Source organism: Candoia aspera, chromosome 4, assembly GCF_035149785.1.
Source record: "Candoia aspera isolate rCanAsp1 chromosome 4, rCanAsp1.hap2, whole genome shotgun sequence".
Classification (NCBI taxonomy): Eukaryota; Metazoa; Chordata; class Lepidosauria; order Squamata; family Boidae; genus Candoia; species Candoia aspera.
The window spans coordinates 63,686,980-63,714,168 of record NC_086156.1 but is presented as its reverse complement, the minus strand read 5'-3'; the positions used below and the strand labels follow the sequence as shown (position 1 = coordinate 63,714,168).

Sequence of the window (27,189 nt, the reverse complement as noted above, 5' to 3'; positions counted from 1 at the left end):
GGTATTACAATTTCGTATCTAATTAATCTGTTGTGTATTATAGTTTTTGAATTTGTTTCTTTCTATTCCTTCTTTACAAATTACAATAAAATTTTAAACACATACACAAATCTAAGAAGGGAAATCCAAGCAATAAATTAGGGAAAAGGAGGTGGACTAGGCAACTAATTAAATTAGTCACAGTGACGTTTTGCATCTGCAGGTCCGGCAGTCAGAAATTTAATCTCAACTCACATAGAATAGCTTAATGAAATAACCATCTGTCAAAATTCCAAATATACCAGAAAAATCTCAAAAGTAGGAGATTAATGGATTAAGTCAAGGATGCACAATTTTTTTTCAGGCAAGGATTACATTTGCCTTCTTGCAGTATGGCAGGGGCCACATTCTAAAAAGTAGTGATTGGGATCAGGACAAAAAAATAATTTAATTTTAATTTAAATTTAAATTGAATCACATACCAGTTAATATTACTCTCCATAAAAATGTGTTTACGCTTCCAATATTAAAAATTAGAGATTACAATAACTTTTAGAGTTTTTTGGAGCCATACTCAAGTGTTTCTGGTGCTGCAGGAGACCCGAGGGACTCAGGCTGTCTCCCTTTGGACTAAACAATCTCCATAATCCTTCCCATTGTATGATTCCTTTAGGTATTCTTTGGGCTACTTATTTCAAACTGTAATAAGGATTTATTACAAATTCATAGACATAATCATCCAAATGTAAACAAATTTAGACAATAAAGAGTGTGTTTTCATATACTTAGATTTTCCACTGAAATTAGTGGAATGAAAAATGCTAGAAGCAGGGATGTTTGTGGAGAGGCAGTATAAAAAAAAGTCAAGATGGTGGGTGGAACGGTTTGAAGCCCTGCCCCTTTTTATTTGCACACAATCCACATTAAAAAGTTGAGAGCTTGAACACCTACTATCTTGACTTTCTTAACCTTCTGCATACGTCCCTGGCTAGGAGTTTCACATCCAGTATCAATTTCATATTTGGGGGGTGGAGGAAAAAAGTAGCATCTTTGTAATTATAAAATTACCTCAGCCACATAACTAATAGCATCCTTCATGTTGAGCTCACGGAAAACTTTAAGAATCTGATCTCTAGTTTTCTGAGCAGATCTTCTCATAAGCACTTTGCTGAGGATCTGTCTGTCAAAATTGGACCATCTGATGATTTAAACAGATAACATACAATAGTCATATATTAAAAGGACATGTTGAAAATTTTCCTTGCATTAGCAGGATTTGTATTTCATCCCAATGACATCCCAGTCAACATATTATCTTTAAAACAGCCCTAGAACATTCAATGAAACTTTTAAAAATAATATTTAGTTGGGAATACAATATTTAAGAGAGTTTTCATCTATACTGACAGTGGTTTGTAAATTGTAATGTGGTAAAAAACCATTTTTCATGCCAAGGATCAGATGTGTATGAACTGTGGTCTATATTCTCAAATTGAGCAGGGCTAGGTTGAAAGGAGAAGTATAAAATACAAATAATTTAAAAATCCATATAAATGATTACTGTATCATGTTATGAAATCTTTTTCAAATGACAGTGATTTCAGTGGCAAAATTTGCCTTACGGTTTGATAGCATATTGTGGCATTCAGTGGCAAAATTTGCCTTACGGTTTGATAGCATATTGTGGCATTCAGTGGCAAAATTTGCCTTATGGTTTGATAGCATATTGTGGCATTCAGTTTTAGCTCTGTTTCTGATTGAACAGAGCTATAGATACAACAGACCTACCTGTCCAGTAATCTAAAAAGCAGACCCTGACAATAGTTTATAAATGTCCTTCAATAGCTTGTGAAAAGAACAAGATTCTGATTGTCATAATCATCTTGCTCTTCAATATACAAAGGCTACCTAAAGCAATATTATAATATAATATTACATCTCATTTTTTGTATAATAAACAGGATAGATTTTTCAGGCAAATACTTATGCTATAATAGATAAAGTTGTAGAGGTATGAAATAAAGCAAAATTAATGACTTCATTGTTTTAAGTTCCACATATAAGCAAGCACAGTCACATTTATAAGGAAAAGAAAAAGCAGTACATCCAAAACATTTTTGCAGAGTCCAAAATTCCTGAAATGCATTTTACAAAGAAATCTTCACAAACAAAATTAAACAGTAGAATCCACAATACAAACTTGAAGATAGTTTTACAAACTTGGAATTAAGAGACTATTATCATTCAGATGACTTTTTTCAAGATGATATTCTGTACACAGACTTACCTTGTAGCTAGATTGTTTCTTCATTCAACATTTTGTGGATATACAATTCAAATTTGAAATAACTATTTTGTGTCCTGCATATAACTTTGAGACCTGGTATTTAATGCAGTCATTAAATATTATTTAATAAATAGAGATATGGAAGACTTTGAAAGAATTTAGAGAAACTGAGAAACTGATAGAGGAAGCAGTCAAAGGCTTACCATACTTTTCAGAATCAAAGAGACTCTCAAATCTTTTATTCTGCTATATGATACCAACAACTAAAAGGAAACATGGGGGATTTTTTATGCAGTCACACAACATGAAACCAACCCCTCAGATCAGGCTTGTCATAAAATCGTATGACAACTGAATAGAAGAAAAAACAAAGAGAAGAATTCTCTGGAGGAAAATGGTGATAGAGTAGTCATCTTTCTGACCTTAGTGTTCCCTTGGGCTCCTTTATGGAACAGAAACCTAACCTCCATCTAACTTGTTGCAGAAGGACCAATACTTTTAAAAAGTCTTGCTGATCATCTAGACACCAACTCCTGCTTTCATCTATTCTTCCCTCCTTTTTATGGACTTTTAAGTTTTCTTGTAATTGATTGACTTTGTTTACAGTTCATTAGACCTGTTGAACTCAGCACTGTGTGAGATTTCATGAAGAAAAGGAAACTGGGTTATTTGCTCTATAGAGAAAAGAATGGATCATCCCTCCAGGCAAATTACAAATCCAGTATTTCAAATTACACAGCCAATATTAATTAGAAATCTTTAACAAATCCTTGATTTCCAGGATATGTCAAAATAATGAAATAAGAGACAGCCAGTTTGTAGTACTTTAAAGTAGTCAAGGCACCAGGCTAGAAACTGGGACATCACGAATTCTATTCCCACCTTAGGCCCAAAGCCAGCTGGGTGACTTTGGGCCAATCACTCTCAGCCCTAGGAAGGCAGCAATGGCAAACCACTTCTGAAAATGGTCTTTGTCTTTGAGCCCATTGTCTTTGTCTGAGTGCCAAGCTTCTAGGAATTCTCTAGCGTTTTTGGATTTGGCTTGGTTTAGGATGCTCACAGTTTCCCAGTTGAAAGTATGGTTGAGTCCGTCCATGTGTTGTGACATTAAGGAGTTCTCATTGTGTCTTCTGACTGCTACTTGGTGTTTGTGGATGCGCTCTGCTAGTCTTCTGCCTCTGTCCTATATAGTGGCTGCTACAGTCCTTATACTGTATGTTGTAGATAACTCCTGTTTTTTCTTCTTGGGCTACTGGGTCTTTTGGGTTACTTAAGATGTTTTGAAGGGTTTTGGTTGGTTTGTGTGCTGTGGTGATGCCATGCGGTTGTAACACTCTGTTGGTAGTTTCTGAGATGTTTCTGATGAATGGCAATGTTATCCTTTTCATAGCTCTTGTTGGTTGTGTTGTAGTGGGTTGAGTGGTCAGGCACTTTTTGATAAAGTTGAGTAGGTATCCATTTTGCTGGAAGATGCTTTATAGATGATCTGTTTCCTTTTTCTGGTGTTCTGGGTTGCTGCAGTGCATCAGTGCTCATCTGAATAATGTTCTTTCACAGCTCCTCTTGTAGAAGGTTGGGTTGTTGCTTTGGTAATAAAGCACTTGGTTAGTGTGGGTAGATTTCCAGTGTAGCTTGTGTTTCTGGCAAGCTAGAAACACAAGCTAGACTTGTGTTTCTAGCTTGCCATCATTTCCTCTACTGATGAGGATGTCCAAGAAGGTTGTGTGTTGTTTTCTTCTTCCCTTGTGAATTTTATTCCATTGAAGATGGTGTTGATGGTTTCATGTGTTTCCTCCAGTTGTTCCTTTTTTATTATGACAGAGGTGTCATCTACATACTGGATCCATACTTTGGGTTGGATACATGGGAGTACTATCCTTTCTAGATGCTGCATTACAATCTCTGCTATGAGTTCTGAGATTGGTGATCCCATGGGTGTCTATGAGATGTAAACTGCTTAAAGTGCCTTTGTAATAAAACATTCACAGCAAACTGATTTGACCCTGAGTATGACAGGGGGAGGAATCAGGCAGGAACCAGTGTGTCGATAAACCACAGACTAGCAGAACCACTATTGAAGATAATGAATGAAATTCAAATAACAAAAAAATGGGAAGAGGTGTAATTAATGTTAATACACAAAGAAGAGAATGATCCAAAGAAACCTCAATCATATAGACCAGTATCTTTACTAAATGCCAATGACAAGATACTATACTAGTTGAATGTATGAGTGAAATCACACATACATATTGGACAGGTTACGTTCTAAAAAGGAAAATGAAATTTATTATAAATGCACTAGAATTGTCAGGATGTCCCCCCACAGGGTACCATCCTGCCATAAAGGGCCTGCCGCCAGGCTGCCATAGCGCAGCACCAAAACAAAAGCATCCATCAGCCCACTGACAGAAATCAACAGCAGGAAGGGGCAGGCGCACGAAACGCAGCAGACCGCATGGTGCCATCCTGCCATAAAGTGCCTGCTGCCAGGCCACCCCAGCATGGCGCCGAAAGAGAAGCACCCATCAACCCATTGATGGAAATTGGCAACAGGAAAGGGCAGACGTGTGAAACGAGGCAGACTAATCTTTGTGAATTCACCAACACTCAGACATGTTAATTCAGTAGATTGCGCTGTCAGGAAATTTGCACAGAGAGGTGCGAGATGGGGAAGGAAGAGAGGCGCCAGAGGCTTTGGTGGGAGGGGGGACGAATGTACTTATACTGTCACTTGTGAATCACTACGTTACTCAAATCTTTGATGTGCTTTGAGTCACTTGCCTAATAAAGACTCTTTCATATTCCTAAATGGTCTGTGTCAAGAGTGCTGATTTGTTGGGCTCAGGACTGGAGCCATGACAAAAATTCATCAATATTATGAAAAAGAAGGGAACTGTAATATTTCTAGACATTGAAAAAAACTTTGACAATTTGGAATGGACATGTTTATTAGACATCTTAGACAAAATGAATCCTGGGGAAGAATTCAAAACATGGGTAGACAGCATATATCAACAGCAGTCAGCAAAGATTACAGTGAATGGAACACTCTTTGTAAGCTTTTCAGCAGAGACAGAAGGCAAGGGTGTCCGCTCTACCCTTTATTATTTGCTCTGAAAGTTTTGGCCAGCAAGATCCAAAAAAAATAAACAGATAATTGGGATCAAAATTCAAGGAGAGGAATACAAGATGAAATGTTATGCGGGTGATTAACCATCATGCAACCACAAAGTTCCATATGGCAGTTGATGAAAGTAATCAAAGATTTTCGTTGCTTTTCTGGATACAAAATTAATGAGAAGAAAACAAAGATAAAAGCAACACACTTAACTTTTGAGGAAGAAAATTTTTTGAAAAAAGAGACTGGCTGTGAGTTAACAAAAGATCCAATGAAATATTTAGGACTTTTTTTGACAGAATGCAAGAACGATATATTTCAAAACAATTACATTAAACTATAGGAGGAAATAAAGCAAGGCCTTGAAAGGTGGAGAAGCTTAAAACTTTCCTGGCTAGGATTCATGGTGACAATAAAAATGAATGTACTATCCAGTATAAACTTATTTCAAATGGCACCAGTTCAAATCCCAGATAAAAAATTGCAGGTTTGGCAAAGAATAATCAATAGATTTCTATGGAATGGAAAAAAACAAGAGTAAACTTCAACATTTTGCAAGGGTGGTGGATTAACCGCCCAGAGTCCCCTTTTGGGGGAGATGGGCGGCGATAGAAATTTGGAAAATAAATAAATAAATAAATAATCTTTCCCCAATCTCAGATTATATTATAGAGCAAGCTGCCTATCATGGATAACAGAATGTACAGTTGCTGCACATATAGAAGCAACTATAGAGGGAGCAGGCTTAGCCAATGGGCTGCACAGATATTTATGGTATAAGGAAACAAAAGAAGACAAGAATCTAAAAGGATTTTTTAATTTAATTTAATTTTATTTTATTTTATTTGCAGGACTTATATGGCCACCTATCTCATACAATGGCAGCTCACAACAATCCATAAGAACATGGTTAAAAACAAAAGTACTCTTCCCCCCAGGTGCCAGACCAAACATCCTCACAGCTCAACCCTCATCCTAGGCCAATGCTTGGGGAAGAGCCAGGTCTTCATAGCCCTCCAGAAGGCTAAAAGGGTACTGATCCCTCTGATCTCAGGTGGGAGGCTGTTCCAAAGGGCTGGTATGGCCACTGAGAAGGTGTGCCTCCGAGGTCCCATCAGGTGGCAATATTTAAGGGAGGAGACCTGGAGTGCACCCACCCTATCTAACCCAGTCGGATGATCAGATACCCTCAGGGAGAGGCGGTCCCTCAAATATTGTACAAATCTATTAAAAATTAGGAATTCCTTAAAAGCAAGGATAAGTCCAACAATTTTACCACTAGAGTCTCCATCAAATGCTTTTTAATTCAAAGACAGTAAGAAAAAACATATGCCAGCATGATACATCTGGAAATCTACCATTGTTAATGTATTTGCAAATAACTGGAAAAATAAAAAGCAATCTCAAAGAAGGAGGGACCCTGAAAGAGATCACAGAATTTTAAATACTTACACAAAATTAAGATTATTTATCAGGACGTATTTACAAATTGGTACTTAAATACGATATGGGGACAGAACAAATAAAAAAACTGTATGATAAAAAGTATGCAATATTTCCAAGTAATAACAACAAAGGATCAAATGGCAAGATGTATGGAAAAATCAATAAAATTTACACCAACCTACACTCTTGAGAGAAAATTGGGACAAAATATTTTACAGATGTATCATGAATTAATGTTTAGATGTACCACTGAATTAATAATTTAATTTAATTTAATTTAATTTAAACCACAAATATTTTTATTAGGTATGATCCCAGAGAACATAAATGAAAGGTATCAAAATTTATTGATATCTGCTGACAGCAGCAAGAAATAATCTGATGCAGCACTGGAAAAGAGAAACTTTGCCATCAGTACAGGATTGGGAGACCAAAACTTGAAAAACTGACTGTTTACATTCACAGCTTTAGTATTTTCTGATGATCTCCCATCAAGTACTAGCCAGGTGCAATCCTACTTAGTTTTCAAGATGAACCAAGTTCAACTATCTCTTAACTGAGCCTAATAACACTAAAATCTACTAAAAAGAGTTACTATCCAGCAAATAAATATTTCTCATTCTCAATAAATTTAAGTATTGGGCAGCCATACTTCAATAACGTATCTTGCTACTGAGTAACCTTTTTGTATTCATTTATTCCATTCCATTCTGAATCAACTTACTTGTCTCTCATATAATTGTGTCCTATCTGACCAGATATATCTTCAATAGCTGAAAGTACATGATCAAAGGCCTGTGAAATAAAGAATATAACTTCATTGGATAATTAGAGAAAGTAATGTAAAACACTTTAAATGCAGATAAAGCCATGAAGAAATCAATTATCCTCAGAATAATTGGAATATTTTGTCTCAGTAGCTCACGATCTAACCCAAATTTCCAGTTTTAAAAGAGCCAATCTCTGGACCATTATGTGACTCAATATGGAAGACTAAATATTCAGGCACTATTATGGTCAATGGTTTGTGAAAAAGAAGACTGTTTCACCTGTTATGGTATATCCAGTAAAAACACTACTATGATTACTATTTTAGATGCAGTGCTATTAATAAAGACCAAGTGGCCATTTATTTATAGAAGAACCTTCCCAGTTTATTTTGAACTTACTTTATTCTACCACCTTGGAGCAGTAATTAGCTAAATCTAGAATTTTAATGTAACTGTTTTTAGGTAATGGAATTTCTAGTAATAGCAGGGCAGGAATTTGTATTCTTTCAGGCTCAGGCCTTATTTCATGCAAAATGAAATTATTATTTTTCCTTTTGTATGTAGTTTATAGTCTTTTACACAAGCACTCTGCCAATATATATAGTTCATCTTTGTAACCATACACTAGGTGTTGACAGTACAGCAGCCCTGAGGCTGAAGATGCATTATATGTGACAACTTTTGTGTAAAGGAAATAAAATGTACATAGGTAGTCTTTGCTTACTGACTGCCTCATTTAGTGGCCGTTCAAAGTTACAATGGTGTAAAAAAACAGCTTTGTAACCAATCCTTGCATTTATAACCACTGCAGCATCCTGCAGTCACGTGATCACCATTCATGTTCTTCACAACTGGCTTCTGACAAGCCGAGTTAATGGAGAACGCAGAAGTAAAATTGCAAGGTGCGGTCATGTGATGTCTCACTTAACGATCATGTTGATTTGCTTAACAACCGAATGGGAAGTGACACTATAAGCCCATTACAGTCATGTGATTTTCCACTTAGCAATGGAGTTGCCAGTCCCAATTGTGGTTGCTAAGCAAGGACTACCTGTAATGACTACCTGACAGAGAATCAGTATGATATAAAACTTAAGGTATTTTGAACTGCACTACAGAACTCAGATTCTAGTCCACCCTTAGCCACAACGTTCACCACTGGGTAGCTTACTCTCAGTTCAACCTATCTCACAGGATTGTGGTGTTGTAATGGGGAAAATGGGAAGTGATAGCACTAGGTATGCCACTTTGAGCTCCTAAACCAAAGACAAGATATACATCAATAATAACCAACCACCTGAACCCCAAACTACTTTTGGGGAAGTTGGTAGGGCTTCAGCTAGAGAGAATCATAGAAGAAATGGATTTTATGAACTCTTTCCAATCTGGATTCAGACTCTGGTTGCCTTGGTAGATATTAGGACCTGTGTGTCCCTTCTGATCCTACTAGACCTCTCAGTAGCTATGGTATCCTGTAGTGGCATTTGCTCCATTCCTTTCTGAGCGGCTGGTTCTAGCTGATGTGCAGGGTGGGAGGAATGGTCATAACCAGGTAGCATACCAGAAGGATTATGTCTCTCCCCCATTCTATCTATACATTACCATGCCAGGCAATACTGGGGATGCTGCTGAAGTCCTAACTCAGTGCCTGGAGACTGAGAGAGCCCAGATGGGTCAAAACAAGCTGATATGAAATCCCTGCAAGATGAATGTACTATTTGTTGGTAAGCAATGCAGCTAAATTCTAGTTCCAACACTGGCTCCAGATGTAGTTACACACTCCTCCTAAAGGAGCAGGTCTGTGATTTGAGGGACTTCTTGGACTTGTGGTGCCTGCTAGAGCAGCAGGTAAAGGTCATGGCCAAAAGGACATTTCTTTAGCTTCAGCTGCTGCATCAAGTGAAGCTTTTTGGACAGGGAGGCCTGATGACAGTGACTCATGCCCTGATCTCCTCACAGTTTATCTACTGCATCACACTCAATGCCTCTGAAGATGACTCAGAAGTGAAAATTGGGCTAAAATGCAGAAGCCCACTTTTTGTGGTAGCATATTTAGCAGTGTTAAACTAATGCTACTGCTGTGGTATTGATTTGCTTCTGGGTCTAATTCAGAGTGTCTATTTTGGGAAATTTCAACCTTCATATATACTTTATTTTTTTAAGAAGGAGATGCTGTGCATCCCCACCCCATGCAAGGTGAAGAGAACATGGAATTGTGATGCTCCTTCACAATGGCTGCCCCCAATCTCTGGTTTGTCTTCAGTGGTACACAGGGTACCTAATTTTCTTCTCTTCATGAGAAGAAGAGAAGAATTTAATTTTGCAGGATGTCTGGGTGCTAATGGTGACAGGGCTGCTTCCAGTTTGTTTTTAAACTGTGGTATTATTTGTAATTTTCTTTAGTGTTTTATTTATTGTAAGCCTGAGTGCTGTGAAGTAGAAGGTATAAATATTTTTGTATGCATGAATGTATGGATAAATAAAAAAGACATCCAGCTTTATTTTTCCTTTTCATTTAATTCAGGTAATGTAAATGATCTTGTGAATAGGTGTCTAAACACAGCAATGGATTGGATGACAGACAATTACAGGTAGTTCTCAAGTTACAACTACAATTGGGACTGGGATTGCTGTCACTAAGCAATGTGGTTGTAAAGCATTCCCAGTTGTCATTGTAATCCAAGATGCGAAGTGGCAGGAGTCCCAAGTAAGTAGTGCAAGGTTGCCACAGAGGGGTGGGGGAAGCCCTGGGAGGCTTCATTCAGGCTGCGCACAAGTCGGGGAGGGGGTGCTTGGTGCAATGTGAGCTCAGAAAGGCCAAGGAATGAGGACACAGGGAGGCCAGGGAAAGGGGGTGCGGGGTGTGTGTATGCATGTGTGCGATTGCAAGGAGGCTGTGGAAAGAGGGTACAGGGTGCATACGTGAGTGCAAGCAAAGGGAGGCTGGGAAAAGACAGTGTTGGGTGTGTGCAAGAGAAGGGGAGAAGGAGGGCACGGGGTGTTCAAGCAAAGGAAGACCGGGTGAGGGAGACTTATCCCAGCGACTTGTGACCTTCCTTGCTGGCTTCCCATTGTCTTTGGTTGGGGGAAGCTGGTAGGGAAGGTCACAAATGATGACCATGTGACAGCAGGACACTGCAACTGGTCATAAGTGCGAGCTGGTTGCTAGGCACCTGAATTTTGCTCACGTGACTGTGGGGGCACTTCAATGGCCAGAACTTCGAGTACCGGTCATAAGTCCCTTCTGGTTGTAACTTGAGGACTACCTGTAATTCAAGATTGGCCCTGACAATATGAAATATGTTACTGATAGTTTATATGTCTAGCTGAATCCATTACTGTCATTAGATGCAATGTGGCCTGAGCACTTTTTATCAGCTCAGACTGATGCAATCAGGGAAACTGTGACATCAGTTATACAGTATATATTCTGGTAACTACGTACTCCATTTTATCACTGCAATGTATCCTGAATATAAACACTCCCTCAAATCCAGTTTAACTGCTGCTGATCACAGACACACATCCATGATGTTTTCTTAACAACAGTTTTTTTTTTAATTGTATGGCATAAGTTCATGCTGCTTTTTCTTGCTAGGAAATCCTTGTGAGGTCCAGCAGCCAGATGTGTAGACTATTTAGCTGTGATAAGTCACATTGCCTGGGGTGCACCACGAGGAGGCTAGTCTACATTGCACCGAGTTGGGCTGAGAGAGAGGGACTGGCTCAAGGTCACCCAGCCAGCTTTCATGCCTAAGGTGGGACTAGAATTCACAGACTCCTGGTTTCTAGCCCAGAACCTTAACCTTAACAACAGTATGTGACATTTTTTTGACTTCTGAGATTTTCTGATAGTTTCCCATCCAAAAGTTTAGTCTGGTTTTGCTTAGGTTTTTCAACAGTAACAACTTGCTAGAAGATGCAATTTGCAGGTTGCATTGCAATGTTCGTGTGTATGCACATATTTTATGCAAAATACAGGGCGCAGCTGGCCTTTTTACAAGCAATGTCTCGAACTGTTAAGAAAGTATTATAAATTATTTTTCCCAAGTATTTTTAAAACTTTATAAATGTTTACATTTTATTTGGGGGGATACCAACGTAATATCTTCAGGCTTAAGTGTACTTATGGACACCTCTTTTCATGTTGATTAGGTTCTCTGCACTACTGCTTTTAAATTAGGCCAATTACGGGGGTTTAGCATGCTGCAAGGTGAAGTCCAATGCCATTTTTATTGTCAGGAAGCTTTTGAAAAATGACCCAGTTCCACTCTATCCAGAAAATAAAAAGTAGATGTGGGGTACAGAGTATTCTAGGTAATGTTAAAGGGTGAGGAGAATTAAGAGATTGTGATGTGGGGAATTTTTGCCTGTTTATTTTAATATACTGTAAGTTGGTTTTATTTGTATCTGTAATCTTATATAAATCTTGTTTTTAATCTATTTGACAAATTTATTCCTGTCTTTTAAAAACAGGATGATCAAGGAATGTGACAAGAGGAGATAAGGAGCCAATAGTTATTCTAAATGTCTATAGTAAATGGTTATCAATGACTTACAGGTAGTCCTCAACTTACGAGCACAATTGGGACCAGAATTACTGCCTCTAAGCGATGCAGTTGTAAAGTGAGACATCACAACTGCATCAGTTAGTGATGGTAATCTCAGCAATCCCCCTTGCTGTCGTTAAGTGAATTTCACTGGTTGTTAGCCAAGGACCCATCCCAATCCAAACCATTCCAGGTGTGGTCTCTCCCAGCCCTGAACCTCAGTAAGGGACTGCTTTCAACTTGCCCCACCAACCTATCTCGCCCCATCTCTGCCCTTTTGGACTCCCTGCACCCTGCCTTGCAGGGCAGCAAGCAGCCCCAGAACTGCACAGCTCAGGGGCTTCTTGGTGCTCTGCAGCTCTGGGGCTGCAAGAAGCCCCTGAGCTGCAGCGCAGCACAAAGCCGCAGATGCCCTGGAAGCCTCAGCTGCTCTAGCAAGCATTCATTCGCCCTGCTACCTTCTTCCCCAGTTCCCCACATGAACCTTTCACCTTTTGCACCCAGCTGCCATGGTCAAAGCAGAAATACCTCTCTGCATTTGCTGTCTCCTTTTTGGACCCAGCTTCTCTTGCAAACATTTCCTACATGTAACAGCCTTCAGAAAACTTTTCCGAAGGTTTTCCAAAGACGGCGCAGCTTTCTGAAGGCTCAGGGAGCCACATATAGGCAACATTTGGTGGAGAAGCTAGGTCCAAAAAGGAGACAGCAAAGGCAGCGAGGCGCTTCTGCTTCTCCTTCAGCAGCTTGGCATAAAAGGTTGGTTAGGGGAACTGGGAGAGAAGACAGCAGGGTGAACAAATGCTTGCTGATGCTCGCTAGAGTGGCTGAGGCTTCCAGGGGCATCTGTAGCTTTGCGCTGCAGCTTAGGGGCTTTTTGCAGCCCCAGAGCTTCAAAGCACCAAGAAGCACCTGGACTGCAGTGTGGCAAGCAGCCCCAGAGCTGTGCAGTTCTGGGGCTGCTTTCCACCCTGCAAGGCAGGGTGCAGGGTGGCCAAAAGGGCAGAGATGGAGGGCGAGATAGGTGGGTGGGGGGAGTTGAAGTGTGGGTGGGCTGCTAAGCACCTGAATTTTGATCACCTGACCGTGGGGGCACTTCAATGGTCATAACTTTGGGCACGGGTCATAAGTCCCTTTGTTCAATGCCACCATAACTTCGAATGGTCACTGAACAAATGATCGTAGGTCGAGGACTACCCATAGTATTAAAAATGTTTAGAAAAATCTAATACTAGTTCAATTTGTATCCACTGAATTATTTCAGTTTCTAATAATATGGATGAATGGACTTAACTGAAAAATACCAAAGCAGCGTTTCAGATTTTGAGTACCTAAGCCTCCATCTCAGAATCAGAGTTGGCAGGTGTTTGTTAGGCCATCAAGTGCAACTCTCCACTTAGTTCAGGAATCCAGATCAAAGCATTCCCAAAAGATGGCTGCTTCCTTTTGTTTAGATTGTATTATTTATCCAATCCAAAGTGTTTTTGTAATTATGCATTGTTGTTGTTTATTCATTTAGTCGCTTCTGACTCTTCGTGACTTCATGGACCAGCCCATGCCAGATTATGCATTAGGTATGTGGAAAAACAGATTCATTCCTCCTCCATATTGGCAGAGAAACAGAATGTTCTGGAATTTACTGGAAATAACTGCAGTTAGAAATTTTTTTCCAGATCTTCTGTAAGTTCTTTTTAATCTATATAAAGTGGGGGGGATAACTATGTTTTTCAGATTGGTAGCAATCTTTTTTAAAAGTTACTCCTTAAGAATCTACCTAGAATAATGTAACTGATATGAAATGAAATTATTCTGATAACAAATTTCTAAGAAATTTCCATCAATTGTGCTAAAGAGGTTTAGAGCCTCATCAGTTTGCCTCTGAAAAAAGGGTGTTTTATGTTTAAACCAGTGGTCATTTAGTGAATGGGCAAACCTCCCAATATTTTACATTTCCTTCACACAAGAATACGGTGAGAAATATACACTAATCTATTGCAGTTTCTGTTGGAGGAAAATTCTGAGAGTGCCTTGGACTGCAAGATCAAACCAGTCCATCCTCCAGGAAATAAAGCCAGACTGCTCACTTGAGGGAATGATATTAAAGGCAAAACTGAAATACTTTGGCCACATAATGAGAAGACAGGACACCCTGGAGAAGATGCTGATGCTAGGGAGAGTGGAGGGCAAAAGGAAGAGGGGCCGACCAAGGGCAAGGTGGATGGATGATATTCTAGAGGTGACGGACTCGTCCCTGGGGGAGCTGGGTGTGTTGACGACCGACAGGAAGCTCTGGCGTGGGCTGGTCCATGAAGTCACGAAGAGTCGGAAGCGACTAAACGAATAAACAACAACATTGCAGTTTCAGGGGAAAAAAATGCTCACATCAATTATACTATCTAATTTGACAGTTATGTCTGAGGCAGTGAGTTTTCTTTCTGCAGCATGCATATTTACCACTAATTCTTTTACTAATAATTCTCTCCATATTGCAAAGGAACAAGAAGCATAGGAATTCCTCAGCATTTTGAACATGAATATGAAATTGAGATGGTGGCAGATTCTAGCTCCTTAATCTGTATTGCTTTAGAATATGAATTAGCTTACCCTGCCATGGAGCTTCTCGTTCAGTTTGGGTTCTCTGTGTTCACTTTTTTTCACTTTCAGCCACTGCACTAAAGGCTTGATTGTTAAACCCTTTGAAGGAAAATGAACAAATTACCGCAATTTTAATTAAAAGAAACATTACACATTATAGATGCAAAAAAGAAAGAACAAAGCATCCCATATCACTGAATGAAGGTAATGATTTTAGATATTTCTTTCACATATCATTAAAGTGTCTATGGTTAAGAAATAAATACATCATGAGGCCTGATAGATGATTCTATTTGCTCCAACACACTTACATTCCGCCTCCTCCTACAGAGTTAATATTGTGTCCCTATATAATTATAGTAAATAAACATCTTCATTTATCTCTTTTTAGTAATTTCAAACAAGATGAATATAAATATAAATTTAATAAATAAATAAATAAATAAATAAGATAAAAGAAATCCCAAGAGTGGAGATGTACCTTCACTCCAGCTGATGACGGGATATTCTTGCTAGAGTTTCTGTTAGGCATTTTGCTCTACAATAATTTTATAACCATTCCCTGTTCAATGTGAATGGTATAGTGTCACGTCTATATAACCCATCTCCTACAGTATTCTGGAAACATTTTTAATGAGAGTTCTATATATTTCCTTGCTGGCAAAACATTTTTAATATATTTGTAGAACATATATATCATATTTGCAGACTAACATCGGTCTTCATAAAATTTGCTATAAGAATGCGGTAGTTTTTCTAACTAAAATCAATGGTTCATTATCATTAAAATTACTGCTCAGAATAACTAAAAAACTGTTAAAGATTCCTGAATAGCAAATTTCCTTTTGCAAGTAAGTGAAATGGCTTGCCTTGGCTCTATGGCTCTCTCATGAAATAGCAATTTGCATTAAAAATAAATGTGTATCCTCATGTCTGACATAGAAATTTTACTTTTTATCTAGAGGAAATTCTAATTTGACTTCCATGGTGTCATGTGAAAATGTAAAATACGATCTCTTTATTTAAAATAGGAAGATAGTTCAAGCCTTGTGTGGCACAGTGGTAGGCAGCAGTATTGCAACTGAAACTCTCCCCACGACCCAAGTTCAATCCCAGCGGAAGCTGGATTCTCGAGTAGCCGGCTGAGGTCAACTCAGCCTTCCATCCTTCTGAGGTTGGTAAAATTACCTAGCTTGCTGGGGAAAGAGACGACTGAGGAAGGCAATGGCAAACCACCCCAATATAGTCTGCCAAGAAAATGTTGCAAAAACGGCGTCCCCCCAAAGGGTCAGACACGGTGCTTGCACAGGGGACCTTTCACACCAGTCTTAGTTCATGGTCTTTCATGACCAGCTTTTTCCCCCAAATACTTTTTCTTTAAAATGGAAAGGTTATCTTCTGCTTTGGCAGTACAGAGGCTACTTTTAGGAACTATTTTGAATGTATCACTGGTTCTTGTCATAAAAAGCATGAGAGAAAAGTTTTAGAAGGGTGTATCTTAAAAGCCCTTTATTTCCTACTCATTTACTGTTTTTCTGTAAAAATTCATGTAATATCTAACCTGTTTTTTATTCCCAAGACAGAAAACATACAGGCATATTTTATTCCTGAGGCAGAAAACAGCATTCAAAGGGATCTTTCAAGTATATTAGGCTAAAGTTTACAAAAAAATATGAGGAGCAATGCATGTGTACAACTGCTCACCCTCTATGACAAGCCCTTTATTTTTTCTTTCCGAGAAAAAACTGAATTGAATACCTGGAATATTACAGTGAAAAATACAACTATGATAGTTGTGCTGACAAACAGGTTTTTGTCTTGGATTTTGTTTTCATCCAGAAGTACGACTAAAGCAAAGGCAACAGCACCACGGAGGCCACCATATGACATTACTACTTGGTCTATTATTCCCAGCTGGACCATTCGGTAGTGATTTAGAATCCAAGTCTGTAGAATTACACCTGCTTAAACAAATGTACCAGAGTAACAAAAACAACATCAGAGTAATACACATTTCATTGGGAATTAGGGCAGATATGATCCCCAAAAGATCATAATGCAAAATTATTGCCAGAACATAAAGTAATACCTCTTTACCATTTGCTTAGCCTAACTGACATTACAGAGTTGTTTTCATCTGCATTAAACAATCTATTACACTTAATAGAATTAGCTAGATCATCCAAATCAATGGCAAAGAGACAGCTTCTTTATATTACAGCTGCTAATTTACAGGTTGTTAACTGTTCTCCACTGTAAATTCCCATACTTTCTCCATCAGTATGATTAAAATTAATCAGCATAGTAATAAATTCAGTGCTTTGAAATTTTTCTGATACTGACTAAAAGTATTATAAAATCTTCTATATTTAATATACTGGGTCTGTACACTACAGCCACAGGGTTTTACAAGTTACTCTTCAGCAGCTTTACTCTAGAGTAGACAGAGGTCAGCTTGACCTTCAACAGCTTACATAAAAGATGAGATGTACAGAAAACTACAGCAACTACTTTTGAACCATTACCACCGAACCCCGAATTAGGTACAATGCTAATTCCATCTGTTTTGCAAGGAACTTCATTCTCTAAAGATCAGAGAGAAAATGCATCAGTGCTGTGGGAATTGTGAATTCAATATCTTCAAGCTAGAAATAAGCAAGGTGCATTGCTATTTTCTTATCCAGATCTCTTAAATAATAAAAAATGTAATATTTGAAATCAGTTACACAGAAAATAAAGTCCTTGTGGAAGAGTGAACTCACCACCTGGAGTGAGCAGGCATTTTCTCCCTTCTGCGTTCCAGAGTTTGGTGCTGCCTGGGAAGGAGGGTTAAAGCAGCCCCATGCTCTCCTTAATTGGAGGGTTTGCTTTATAAAAACGGAAGTGAAAGGAAGCACGTAGGTGGGTGTGGTAATGGAGAAATTAGGCCAGGAAGACAGCAGAGACTGGGGAAAGAAAATACTTCAGCCCCTCAGCACTCCTCTTTTTTCAGCAAGAGAAAAAGGTCAATTCTTGGAGCTGCAAGATCGCTGAGAGACAAAGCTGAGAAAGAAGGGAGGAAGAGAACCCAACAGACTCTGAAAACCCAAGCCAGCTGGCAACCGGAACCAAGCCCCCTGCCTGCAGCAGCCCAGGGACAGTGCTCTACAGACCTGCTGCTTCAGAAACAAAGGACGGTGGTGGGGGGCAAGAAAAGCCCATTTGCAAGTCTATAAAGGAGTGAGAAGGGTTTTCACACGCAAATGGACTGAGACTGGCTGTAAGAGCTGAAGACCTGGGGGAAAGGGAAAGATTTAAAAAACTGAGAGCTAAGAAACAGTTAAGAAAAAAACAGTGTTACACACATAGGAATAAGAACATATTAATAAAATATAGAGATAGAAATCTATAGATTAAATAATAGAAATAGACTATAGTAGAATAAGATAGTTTACTTTTTCTACAATAAAATAGTTTTGTGTGGACAAGTATTGTCTTTGTGTCTGTGTTCTGTACCATATTAAGAAAAATGCTAACAGCCCTATTTAATTAAGAATTGTAACAGAGGTAGAACCAATTCTCTTACCAATGATTCTGTAGATAGAGATGAAAACCAGTGTCAGGAGTATGAAAGCAGTGTTCCAAGTCCAGATTTTAGGATTAACAGCAGAAATTCCCAGGAACATAAAAATAATAGTTTCTGCACCACTTGCTAACATTTTCATAGAGTATCTCACAGTGGTAGAAGACTGGTCTGAAATATTTGCTTTGACATATTTCTGACAGCAGATACCACAGAATGTTATCCTGGAAAAATACAATGAACATCTTAATCCTTTGTGATCCTTTTTTCTAAATTGTCATTTCTATTAAACTAGTATAAAGTATGAATAAATTAAATAAATATGTCTGCTGATAAAGTGTTTAACTGGCAACCCATACTGTGAAGGTCCTAACTTTTCTGTACTAGTGATTTTAAGTAACAGTATCATTTCAGGTGGTTTATTACGTAAAATGGCTATTTTTGAAATCTCAATTAGTGGTGTTTGAACTGGATATCTAAGTAAAATCTTCCCATGTGGCAGAAGCTGTATTATGCCGGTATGTTCTTGTAGCATCTGTAACATAAATTATTGCAGCTCAGCTTTGAGATCTTATATAGCTATGAGAGATTAAAAAAAAAACCCACTCATGCATCCTTTGTGACATTCTGATCTTTTGAAATGCTATTGGATTATGTACATGCTGTTTTATGTAAAAAGAGCCAGCAGCAATGGGATATTGTAGTTGGGGTAGTCTGCAAGCAGAGAGAACTACATATTACCTGTAGTTTCAGAGTATATGAGAAGCCAAAAGGCAACCTCTTAATTGACAACGTGAATCTGCTTCTTGATTCCCTGCCTAACATACCATCTGATTTGTTACTGAACTATCAATTTATAATTAATCTACACAACAATGCCCCCAATTCACAGTCCTATGGCTGGATTTCTGACCTGGACTGCACATGCCAGTGGGTTAGTCATGGATTCAGTCTTGCTAGGGTTGAGCTGAAGCCTGTTGTTCCCCATCCAGACTCCCAACAGCTTCTATACACCAAGACAGGGCCTCCATGGCATCTCTTGGACAGCCCAGGGTGGAGATGTAAAGCTGGGTGTCTTCAGAATATTGATGATACCTCAGTCTTGGATTCACAGAACAATTCATATAGACTCACATTAGCTACTCACAAATAGGAATTATTTCCTTTTGTGTTCTATAGCTAAATTATTTTATCTGTATAATGTAAATACCAGGATAAAGTGATTCTCAGTATTAATATATTCATTTTTTAACTTTTAAATCCAGATAGCTCACTTTTTCAAGTTAGTGAGAAACTGTAATTTAAATGACAACTTTCTCTAGTAACAAAATAATTAATTGAAACTTACGCAAGGATGGCAGATAGTGAGAGCATCTCAGCTGTCAAGTAAGATAGGTAAGAAATGACAAATACAAATCCAGGCTCAATGATTCTGACATGCTTTGTGAAGCGAGTGACAAGCGAGAGCAGAAATGCAAACATGATGCCAATAAAGGTACCTCCAAGGCTCACCACAAGGAAAGATACTGCAATAAAATCACACACAAATTGCACTTTTTACAAGTAAATGGTCTTGTTTTTAGTTACTTTTGCTGTTTACTAAGATTTATGCAAAAGTGCAATACAGATTATTTATTTATGGTACAGTGCATTTTTTTCTCCAAATATTGTGAGGCATTTTTACGCATGGCAAAACTAGCCAGAGCTAAAATAGAGGGGAATGTGTGACAACTGAGGCCAGGGTTGCTATACAATTAAGGAACAGAATCAGTTCATAAGATCAGACCACAGGCTGAGAACCATGCTCATGCATTTGAGACAGGACCCTAAGAGACACTTTCTCCAACACCCATTCCACCCTTGCTCCAATCTTGACTAAAGGCACAATTGAGAAGCATAGATTTAGGACTTAAATCTCCTTAGGAAGGTGGAAAGGTCATAAAGATCAAGAAAGAAAACATGTATAAAGGGACATCCTCCCAGCAAGTGTATCCTAAAGGGATATTACACTCCTCACAACAATGCTGAAGAGATAAGTTAGCCTGAGAAAGTCTGTGGACATACAAGGGTTGAATGAAAAGATAGAAATGTAGAAAGTGTTATAATAATCAGAAATCAATTTGAGCCAGAGTTGCATGTAGTTGCAATTATATTTCTATGTTTGTCACCCAGTTAAACTAATAGATGAAATAAATGAAACACTGATTAAAATATGTTAAAGATAAAACACTATGGTCAGACACAACAATAACTATTATTTATTTTAAAAAGCAAGGATCCTCTTAATAAAGTTCTACTGACTAATACCTCTTTTAACTTATATGGAACTATGGGTATTTTTTTTTTATCCATTCAATCATGTCTGATTCTTGGAGACTGCCTGGACAAGTCCTTGCAGTTTCTTGGCAGGTTTTTCAGGAGTGGTTTGCCACTGCCTTCTTCCGAGGGCTGAGAGAAAGATGACTGGTCCAAGGTCACTCAGCTGGCTTTGTGCCAAGGAAGGACTAAAATTCATGGTCTCCCAGTTTTTAGCCCAGTGCCTTAACCACTGCACCAAACTGGCTATCTGTATTAGGCTCACCCAAAAAATAAAGGAAAGAAAAAAGCAGATAAATGAAAAATATACAGGATGATTTAAATTTAAAACCGCCCAGAGTCCCCCTTTTGGGGGGAGATGGGCGGTGATATAAATTTGAATAATAAATAAAGATAAAGATAAAATGAATAGATGCTGTATATATTAATTTAAACATCAGAAATAATCTGATTTCTAATATAACATCTTAATTTTTTTTCAAATGCTCCACTTGATTACTAAGTGAGCTGCATTATAAGTACTATTATATGCAGTCAAACAGAGATAGTTTGGAACACATTACCTTCAGGCAAAAATGAAGGGCAATTATGGCAAAAACTAAGGATTTCATTTTTTTTCTTTTGGAGTTATTGTTAGAGTAATGCATTTTATCTACTGTTCTAATCAATAACCTCCCTTTCTGGCTCTGCTCAGTCTAATATCCTATTTTGGTTTTTCTCATTTTTTTCAAAGGTGGGGCCCTTGAGTATACCACATTCTCAGCCCCCCAAAAAGGATTATCGGGGATTATGCAGGCCCCACCCTTTTAATGTGTGCAATGCACATTAAAAAGGGGTGGGGCTATTAATGCATGGTTATGCCTGCCATCTTGTCCCCTCCTCACAGCTGGACTTGCTGTCCATCCTGTTTTTTCAGAATATTTTTTTATAAACGTTATTGAGATTTCAAAATGCAGTTAAAATACAAAGTACAGGAAAGCTTAAATAAAGAACTAAACAAAAAAAGAGAAACTAAAAAGTGCAATAATAGCTAAGAAAAGATACAAAGAAAGTGATTTCCCATCTTCTTCAAACAGATATGAATCTCTTACTCTTAACTAAACCTTAACAAACATTATTTCTATTAAAAAATAACAATTTAATCATCAAAACCCAAAATCAAAACTTCATTTTTTTCATTTACAAGCATATCCAGTAGTCCAGAAGTGGTTTCCAAGTAGAAACAAATCCAGTCACAGTATTTTCTCTTATCAATGCTGTCAATTTTGCCATCTGTGCCAACTCCACTAATTCCACCATCCATTAAAAATATTTTTTTTAAAAATTAGACTAGCTCAAGAGTACATCTAAACTTTTTCTAAGTGGGAGCTATGATGGAAAGCTGGGAGGCTTTCCATCTTTTTTTTTTTAGTATCCCATAATATACTATTTTTTTCTCTCCCTTTATAACAGACCTCAGATATACAATAAAGAAGAATTGTGGGTACTTTAGAATCAAAATCCTTTATACAGTATACCTTTTCTTCCTAACTTGCAATTTAAATTCTTTTTAAAATCCGAACATTAAATTTTTTTTTATTGCTTTTAAAAATAATAACAGAAAAACAAAAAAATAATACACAAAGATACATACATTATCAAAAAAAAAAGAAAAGAAATACATAACAGGTGCTTTGAAAAGTGAGAAAAAATGACAGTAAAATAAAAATATGAAATATATAATTACAACAAAAATCTGAACATTAAAAAAGTTTAATGGATATAAGTTTTTTGAAAACCAGAATATCCAAATAAATAAATAGCTACCAACCTATGCCTTTTATGCAGTCCACACCAGTCACATTTTCAGTTCCTATGGAAACGAAAGACTCAAACACATTATATAGCACCTAAGAGGGAAATAATATTGTGGTTTCATGAATAAATAATATGAGACAAAATTAAAATAAATTAAAAAGAGTATTACATTTAAGTCTGCGAACAAACATTGATCAAATGCTTATGCAAAAAGCTAACATGTATTTTACTGTATAAGGAATACAGTAAAACATGGATGGGGAAATTCTAGCTAGCAGCATCACTCAATCTGATCTCCCTTCCTCCTGAAAAACTAAAACTTTTTTTTCATCTTCCAAATTAATTGAAGAAAGTATTTAACTAGAGATAATGGGGTGGGGGGAGTAAGTTGACCCTGGGAAGGAAAGGTCTGATACCAATATCTACTACCTCCTATCAGCTGGAATACCAGTTGGTTTTTTTAAACCCTTCCATATACTCCAGTTAGAGGCTTTTCCAAAGTGCGAGTGTAGCATATGTGAATGTTCAAGAAACTGTTACTAAGTGTATAAGAATGGATGAGCATATATGTGAATGCATCTTTTAGCTAGGAGATCAGGTTGGTACTTAGACCAATGCATATCAGCAAGACCCAACACTCTGGGAGATTACCACATTAGAGAGAAAGTGGAACAGCTGAATTATTTTGTAGAGTTCCTAGGCACCATGCTGAAATATAGAGTATGCAATGGGGACATTTTCAAACCCTACCATTTCAGGGTATCCATGGTGGTTAACATCACTGGTGATGTGGTAGAGGAAATTAGTATTCCAGATGACATTTCTTTCAGAGTTTACCAAGAAACAAAGTAGAAGAACTCCCATGGGCTCTTACCCTGACACTCAAATGAAAGGAGGGCAGGTACAGATTAGAAAAATATGTTTCTCTCTGAGAAAATGTAACAAAATGTGGAATGACTGCATATAATATAATTTCAACCCTTCTAGCTCTGGTATGGAAATTCTAAAACAGAGGTATAATTTCAATCAGTATGAGGGCCACACCAGACTTAGCCCTCAACAAAGAGAGTGGGGCTAGGAGCCATTTTGTATGAGTGGGAGTGGGATGTCAGAAAGTTGAGGTAAAATAAATTGTCTTAAGCATCTAAAAAGCTTAAAATATCTATTTTGCCCCTTAACACCCCCATACAAAAAATATTTGAAAAAGACAATGGGAACTAGAAAATGAATTTCAGTTGGACCTATGTAGTGTCCAGATTCCATTTTTTGCACATGTGGGAAAAAATTAGTTCTAAAAAACCCCCTGTGATGTGCAGGCTGAAAATATTTCTCCACCAGTGTTATTAATTAATTTAAATTAATTGATTACTTTCCAGCTTCAGAGATTATTACTTTCATCATCATTTATTTGCAAATCTAAATTTCTCAATACATTTCTGATCAGAATTCCACCAGAAACAAGTTTTCAAAAAGAATCCTACCACAGTTACAGCATCATTGAGCAGTGATTCTCCAAAAACAATTATGAAGAGAACATCATTGACATGAACTTCTTCAAATACAGCCAGCACAGCAACAGGATCCACTGCAGCTATTAAACTGCCAAACAGGAGAAAATCAAGCAATCCACTATGAAGTTCACCTAAAAGAACAATGTAGATCAGAAAAACACAGAATCACTGAACCAGTTAAGGTGGAAATTCTCATTTAAGCCACTGAGTCTAATTCCTTGCTCATTCAAGGATCTAAATTAAAGTGTCCCCAAAGATGACAGTCTAGACTCTGCTTGAACATCTCTAATGAAGGAGAAGTATCCACCTAACTGAGTAATTAGTTGTACTAGTGAATTGGTCTTACTGTTAAGAAGGGGTGGGATGGTTTTTTTTTGGTAAACAGTCAGAATCTACCTTCCTGTAACTTAAATCCATTATTCTGGTTCTATACTCATAAATGAGTACAGTTCTTGAGCTTCAGATATTTGAAGAAATCCTCTCATTCAAATGGTTATAATTCCTTAGAGTTGAAAATTATACTTTTGTTGATGCAGCCCAAAATTGTGTTTGCCTTTTTTGCAGCTATTTCACATTGGTGGCTCATATTCTCTGTTTCACAATAACTAAATGTATCCTTTATTCCATCTGTCTTTGTTTCCTGAGTGAAGAACTTTGCTTTTGTCTGTGTTCAATATATTTATGTTACTTATAGACCATTTCTCTAAACCAGGGTTTCCCAAACTGTGAAGTGTACTTCCCTTGGGGAGGTGCAGAGAGAGTCCAGGGGAGGTGTAAAGAACCTTTTAGTCACATTGTTACAATAAATCTACCTTCCCTAAAGTTTCATTGTATTTTTTTCATTCTTCATTTGTGTTCATTTTGGTGTTTGGATTTTTAGGGGAGATGTGTACATTAAGATTATAGTAAATGGAAGTTTGATGACAAAAATTTTAGGAACCATTGCTCTAAATATCAAGTCTGGCTTGGGGGTGGGCGGCGTGGTTTTGCGCTGGTTCACCTCCTTTCTCCAGGGTTGATCTCAGTTGGTGTTGATAGGGAGTGAGAGATCCAGCCCATGGCCCCTACTTTGTGGGGTGCCGCAGGCCTTGGTACTCTCTCCGCTCCTTTTTAACATCTACATGAAACCACAGGGTGAGATCATCCGTCACTACGGGGTGAGGTATCATCAATATGCTGATGATACTCAATTATACATCTTCATCCCAGGTGAAGTAAGTGATGCCTTTCTGAGTGCCTGGGGGCTGTGGGGGCCTGGATGGGGGACAAGAGGTTGTGGCTGAACCAAGGGAAAACGGAGTAGCTGTGGATTAATGGTTCGATTTCTGGGAAATTGTCATCCTTAGTCCTGGATGGGGGTTGCACTGCCCCAGACAGACCCGGTGCATAACTTGGGGGTCCTCCTGGACTCACAACTCCTGCTTGAAGAGCAGGTGGCAGTCATGGCTAGGAGGGCCTTTGTACAACTTCATGTTGTGTGCCAGTTACGCCCCTTCCTGGAGCAAGAGTGTCATGAGCACTGATGGTGAGCAGGAGGAGGCCCCTATGCAGGGGGGAAAACGCATGTGTAGTAGAGTTTGAGCTGTCATTCAAAGAGAACCAGAACAGACCCGCCTTGACTTTTGGGGTTTATCTGTCTGGGTTTTCCCACGCTTCTTCAGTTTGGTAGGATTTTCTGTCTACTGTAGCAGTAATAAACACTAGAGACTCATTCCTCGTCTCGGCATGGTTCCTGCTAGTCAGGACAAAGAGGCCCTTTGAACGGTCACTCATTTGTGAGGGATGGCTAGCACCCTAGAAGGGCCTTTTACACTCACGGACTGAGAAGCAACCTTAGCCATCGGGATTTTATTACACATTATATTTTATTGTCTATTTATATTTATATTTGGAATATCCTTCCCCTGGAAGTGAGGCTGGCCCCCTCTCTCCTAGACTTTAGAAAACAAAGACCTGGTTTTGCCATGATGCCTGGGGAGGGAGGGAGAATAGTCACCTTTCTGGATGGCTAGTTTCCTAGGGTGGCCCTATTCAGCTTGTGGGTTATAGACACTTTTTAGCCATTGGGTTCCTATCATATTTATATTTTACTATGTATTATATTTATTTTATTGTTTCATAGGGTTTTATCTATGTTTTATTGTAAACCGCCCAAAATCATCTTGATAGTTTATTTATTGATTGATTTATCAAATTTATCACCGCCCTTTTCTAGGGAGATGAGCGGTGATAAATTTGATAAATCAATCAATCAATCAATAAACTATCAAGATGATTTTTGAATTTCATTTTTGCCTTCTAGGGTATTAATGATCCTTACCTCCAAAATCTTTGGTATATGAAAAATAAAATAAACATCCAAGAGATCCTATCATATAATTACAGCTAGTTTGAGCAAGTGAGATATACCATGGTTGGCCTAGCCAAACTATGTATAGTCCTAACTTCTGAGTGACCACACAAGCATAAAACCATGACACTGTTTGAACAATAAGGTCAGCTGAATGAATACAGGAAAGAGTCAATTTCAAATATACAGCATTGGTTGAGAAAATAAAGTAGCAGGTATTTCTATATACATAGAAAGAAACTCAGTAAAGTACTTCCAACTTACAGAAATGTGCTGTAATGATTGCCTATTCCAATAAAAGGAGTCTCATCAATAGTTACTAGAGAAAACTAATTTATTGAATGAATAGTATGCAAAGTACGAAGAAAGCTGAGAATGAGCAAAAGCGCGCCAATTACAAACTTAAAAAGCCTTGCTCCTGTTGCAAACCCTCCCCTCAGGCTAGCATAGCAACCACCCACCCCAGACGCTAGCAACCGTTAGAATCGGCCTGAGAAAGTAACCTTGAACAGCAGAGATAACCCAAACATACATTCCAGAAGATCACAAGTCAGCACAAAGGAAATTTACCAGCGTGGCCAGGCAGGCACGCAACTGCAGATATGACATGTGAAACGTTACGAGGAACCATAAACATCGGAACGGGAACATGACATACTGCCCCCCCACAAAGAAAAAAACTTAATTGTTAAGGCGCGGGTTTATCAGGGTAAGCAGCGTGAAACTGAGCAACCAAGTGGGGAGAGCGCACATGCCGTGCAGCGACCCACTCCGGATGAGGGAAATGCTTCCATCGAATCAGATATTGCAGAGTGGAATGGAAATGTCTAGAGTCTAATATTTCCTTGACTTCGAAATGTTGTTGACCATCAATCATTATGGGGGGAGGTGCAGCCGGCTCAGGATGC

At 38.2% G+C, this 27,189-nt stretch overlaps 1 protein-coding gene across 1 annotated transcript in view; it reads right to left on the bottom strand.

Moving 5' to 3' along the window:
• The window catches only part of SLC9A3 (solute carrier family 9 member A3), a 111,831-nt gene that overhangs the window by 35,363 nt on the left and 49,279 nt on the right, over positions 1-27,189 (bottom strand). The window contains exons 3-10 of the mRNA XM_063304282.1: positions 23,902-24,062; positions 22,434-22,512; positions 19,656-19,833; positions 18,311-18,531; positions 16,504-16,706; positions 14,755-14,844; positions 7,558-7,628; positions 1,048-1,177 (exon numbers count right to left, since the gene is read on the bottom strand). Of these exons, the coding sequence (XP_063160352.1) occupies positions 1,048-1,177; positions 7,558-7,628; positions 14,755-14,844; positions 16,504-16,706; positions 18,311-18,531; positions 19,656-19,833; positions 22,434-22,512; positions 23,902-24,062 (1,133 nt within the window). The remainder of the gene's footprint in view (positions 1-1,047; positions 1,178-7,557; positions 7,629-14,754; positions 14,845-16,503; positions 16,707-18,310; positions 18,532-19,655; positions 19,834-22,433; positions 22,513-23,901; positions 24,063-27,189) is intronic.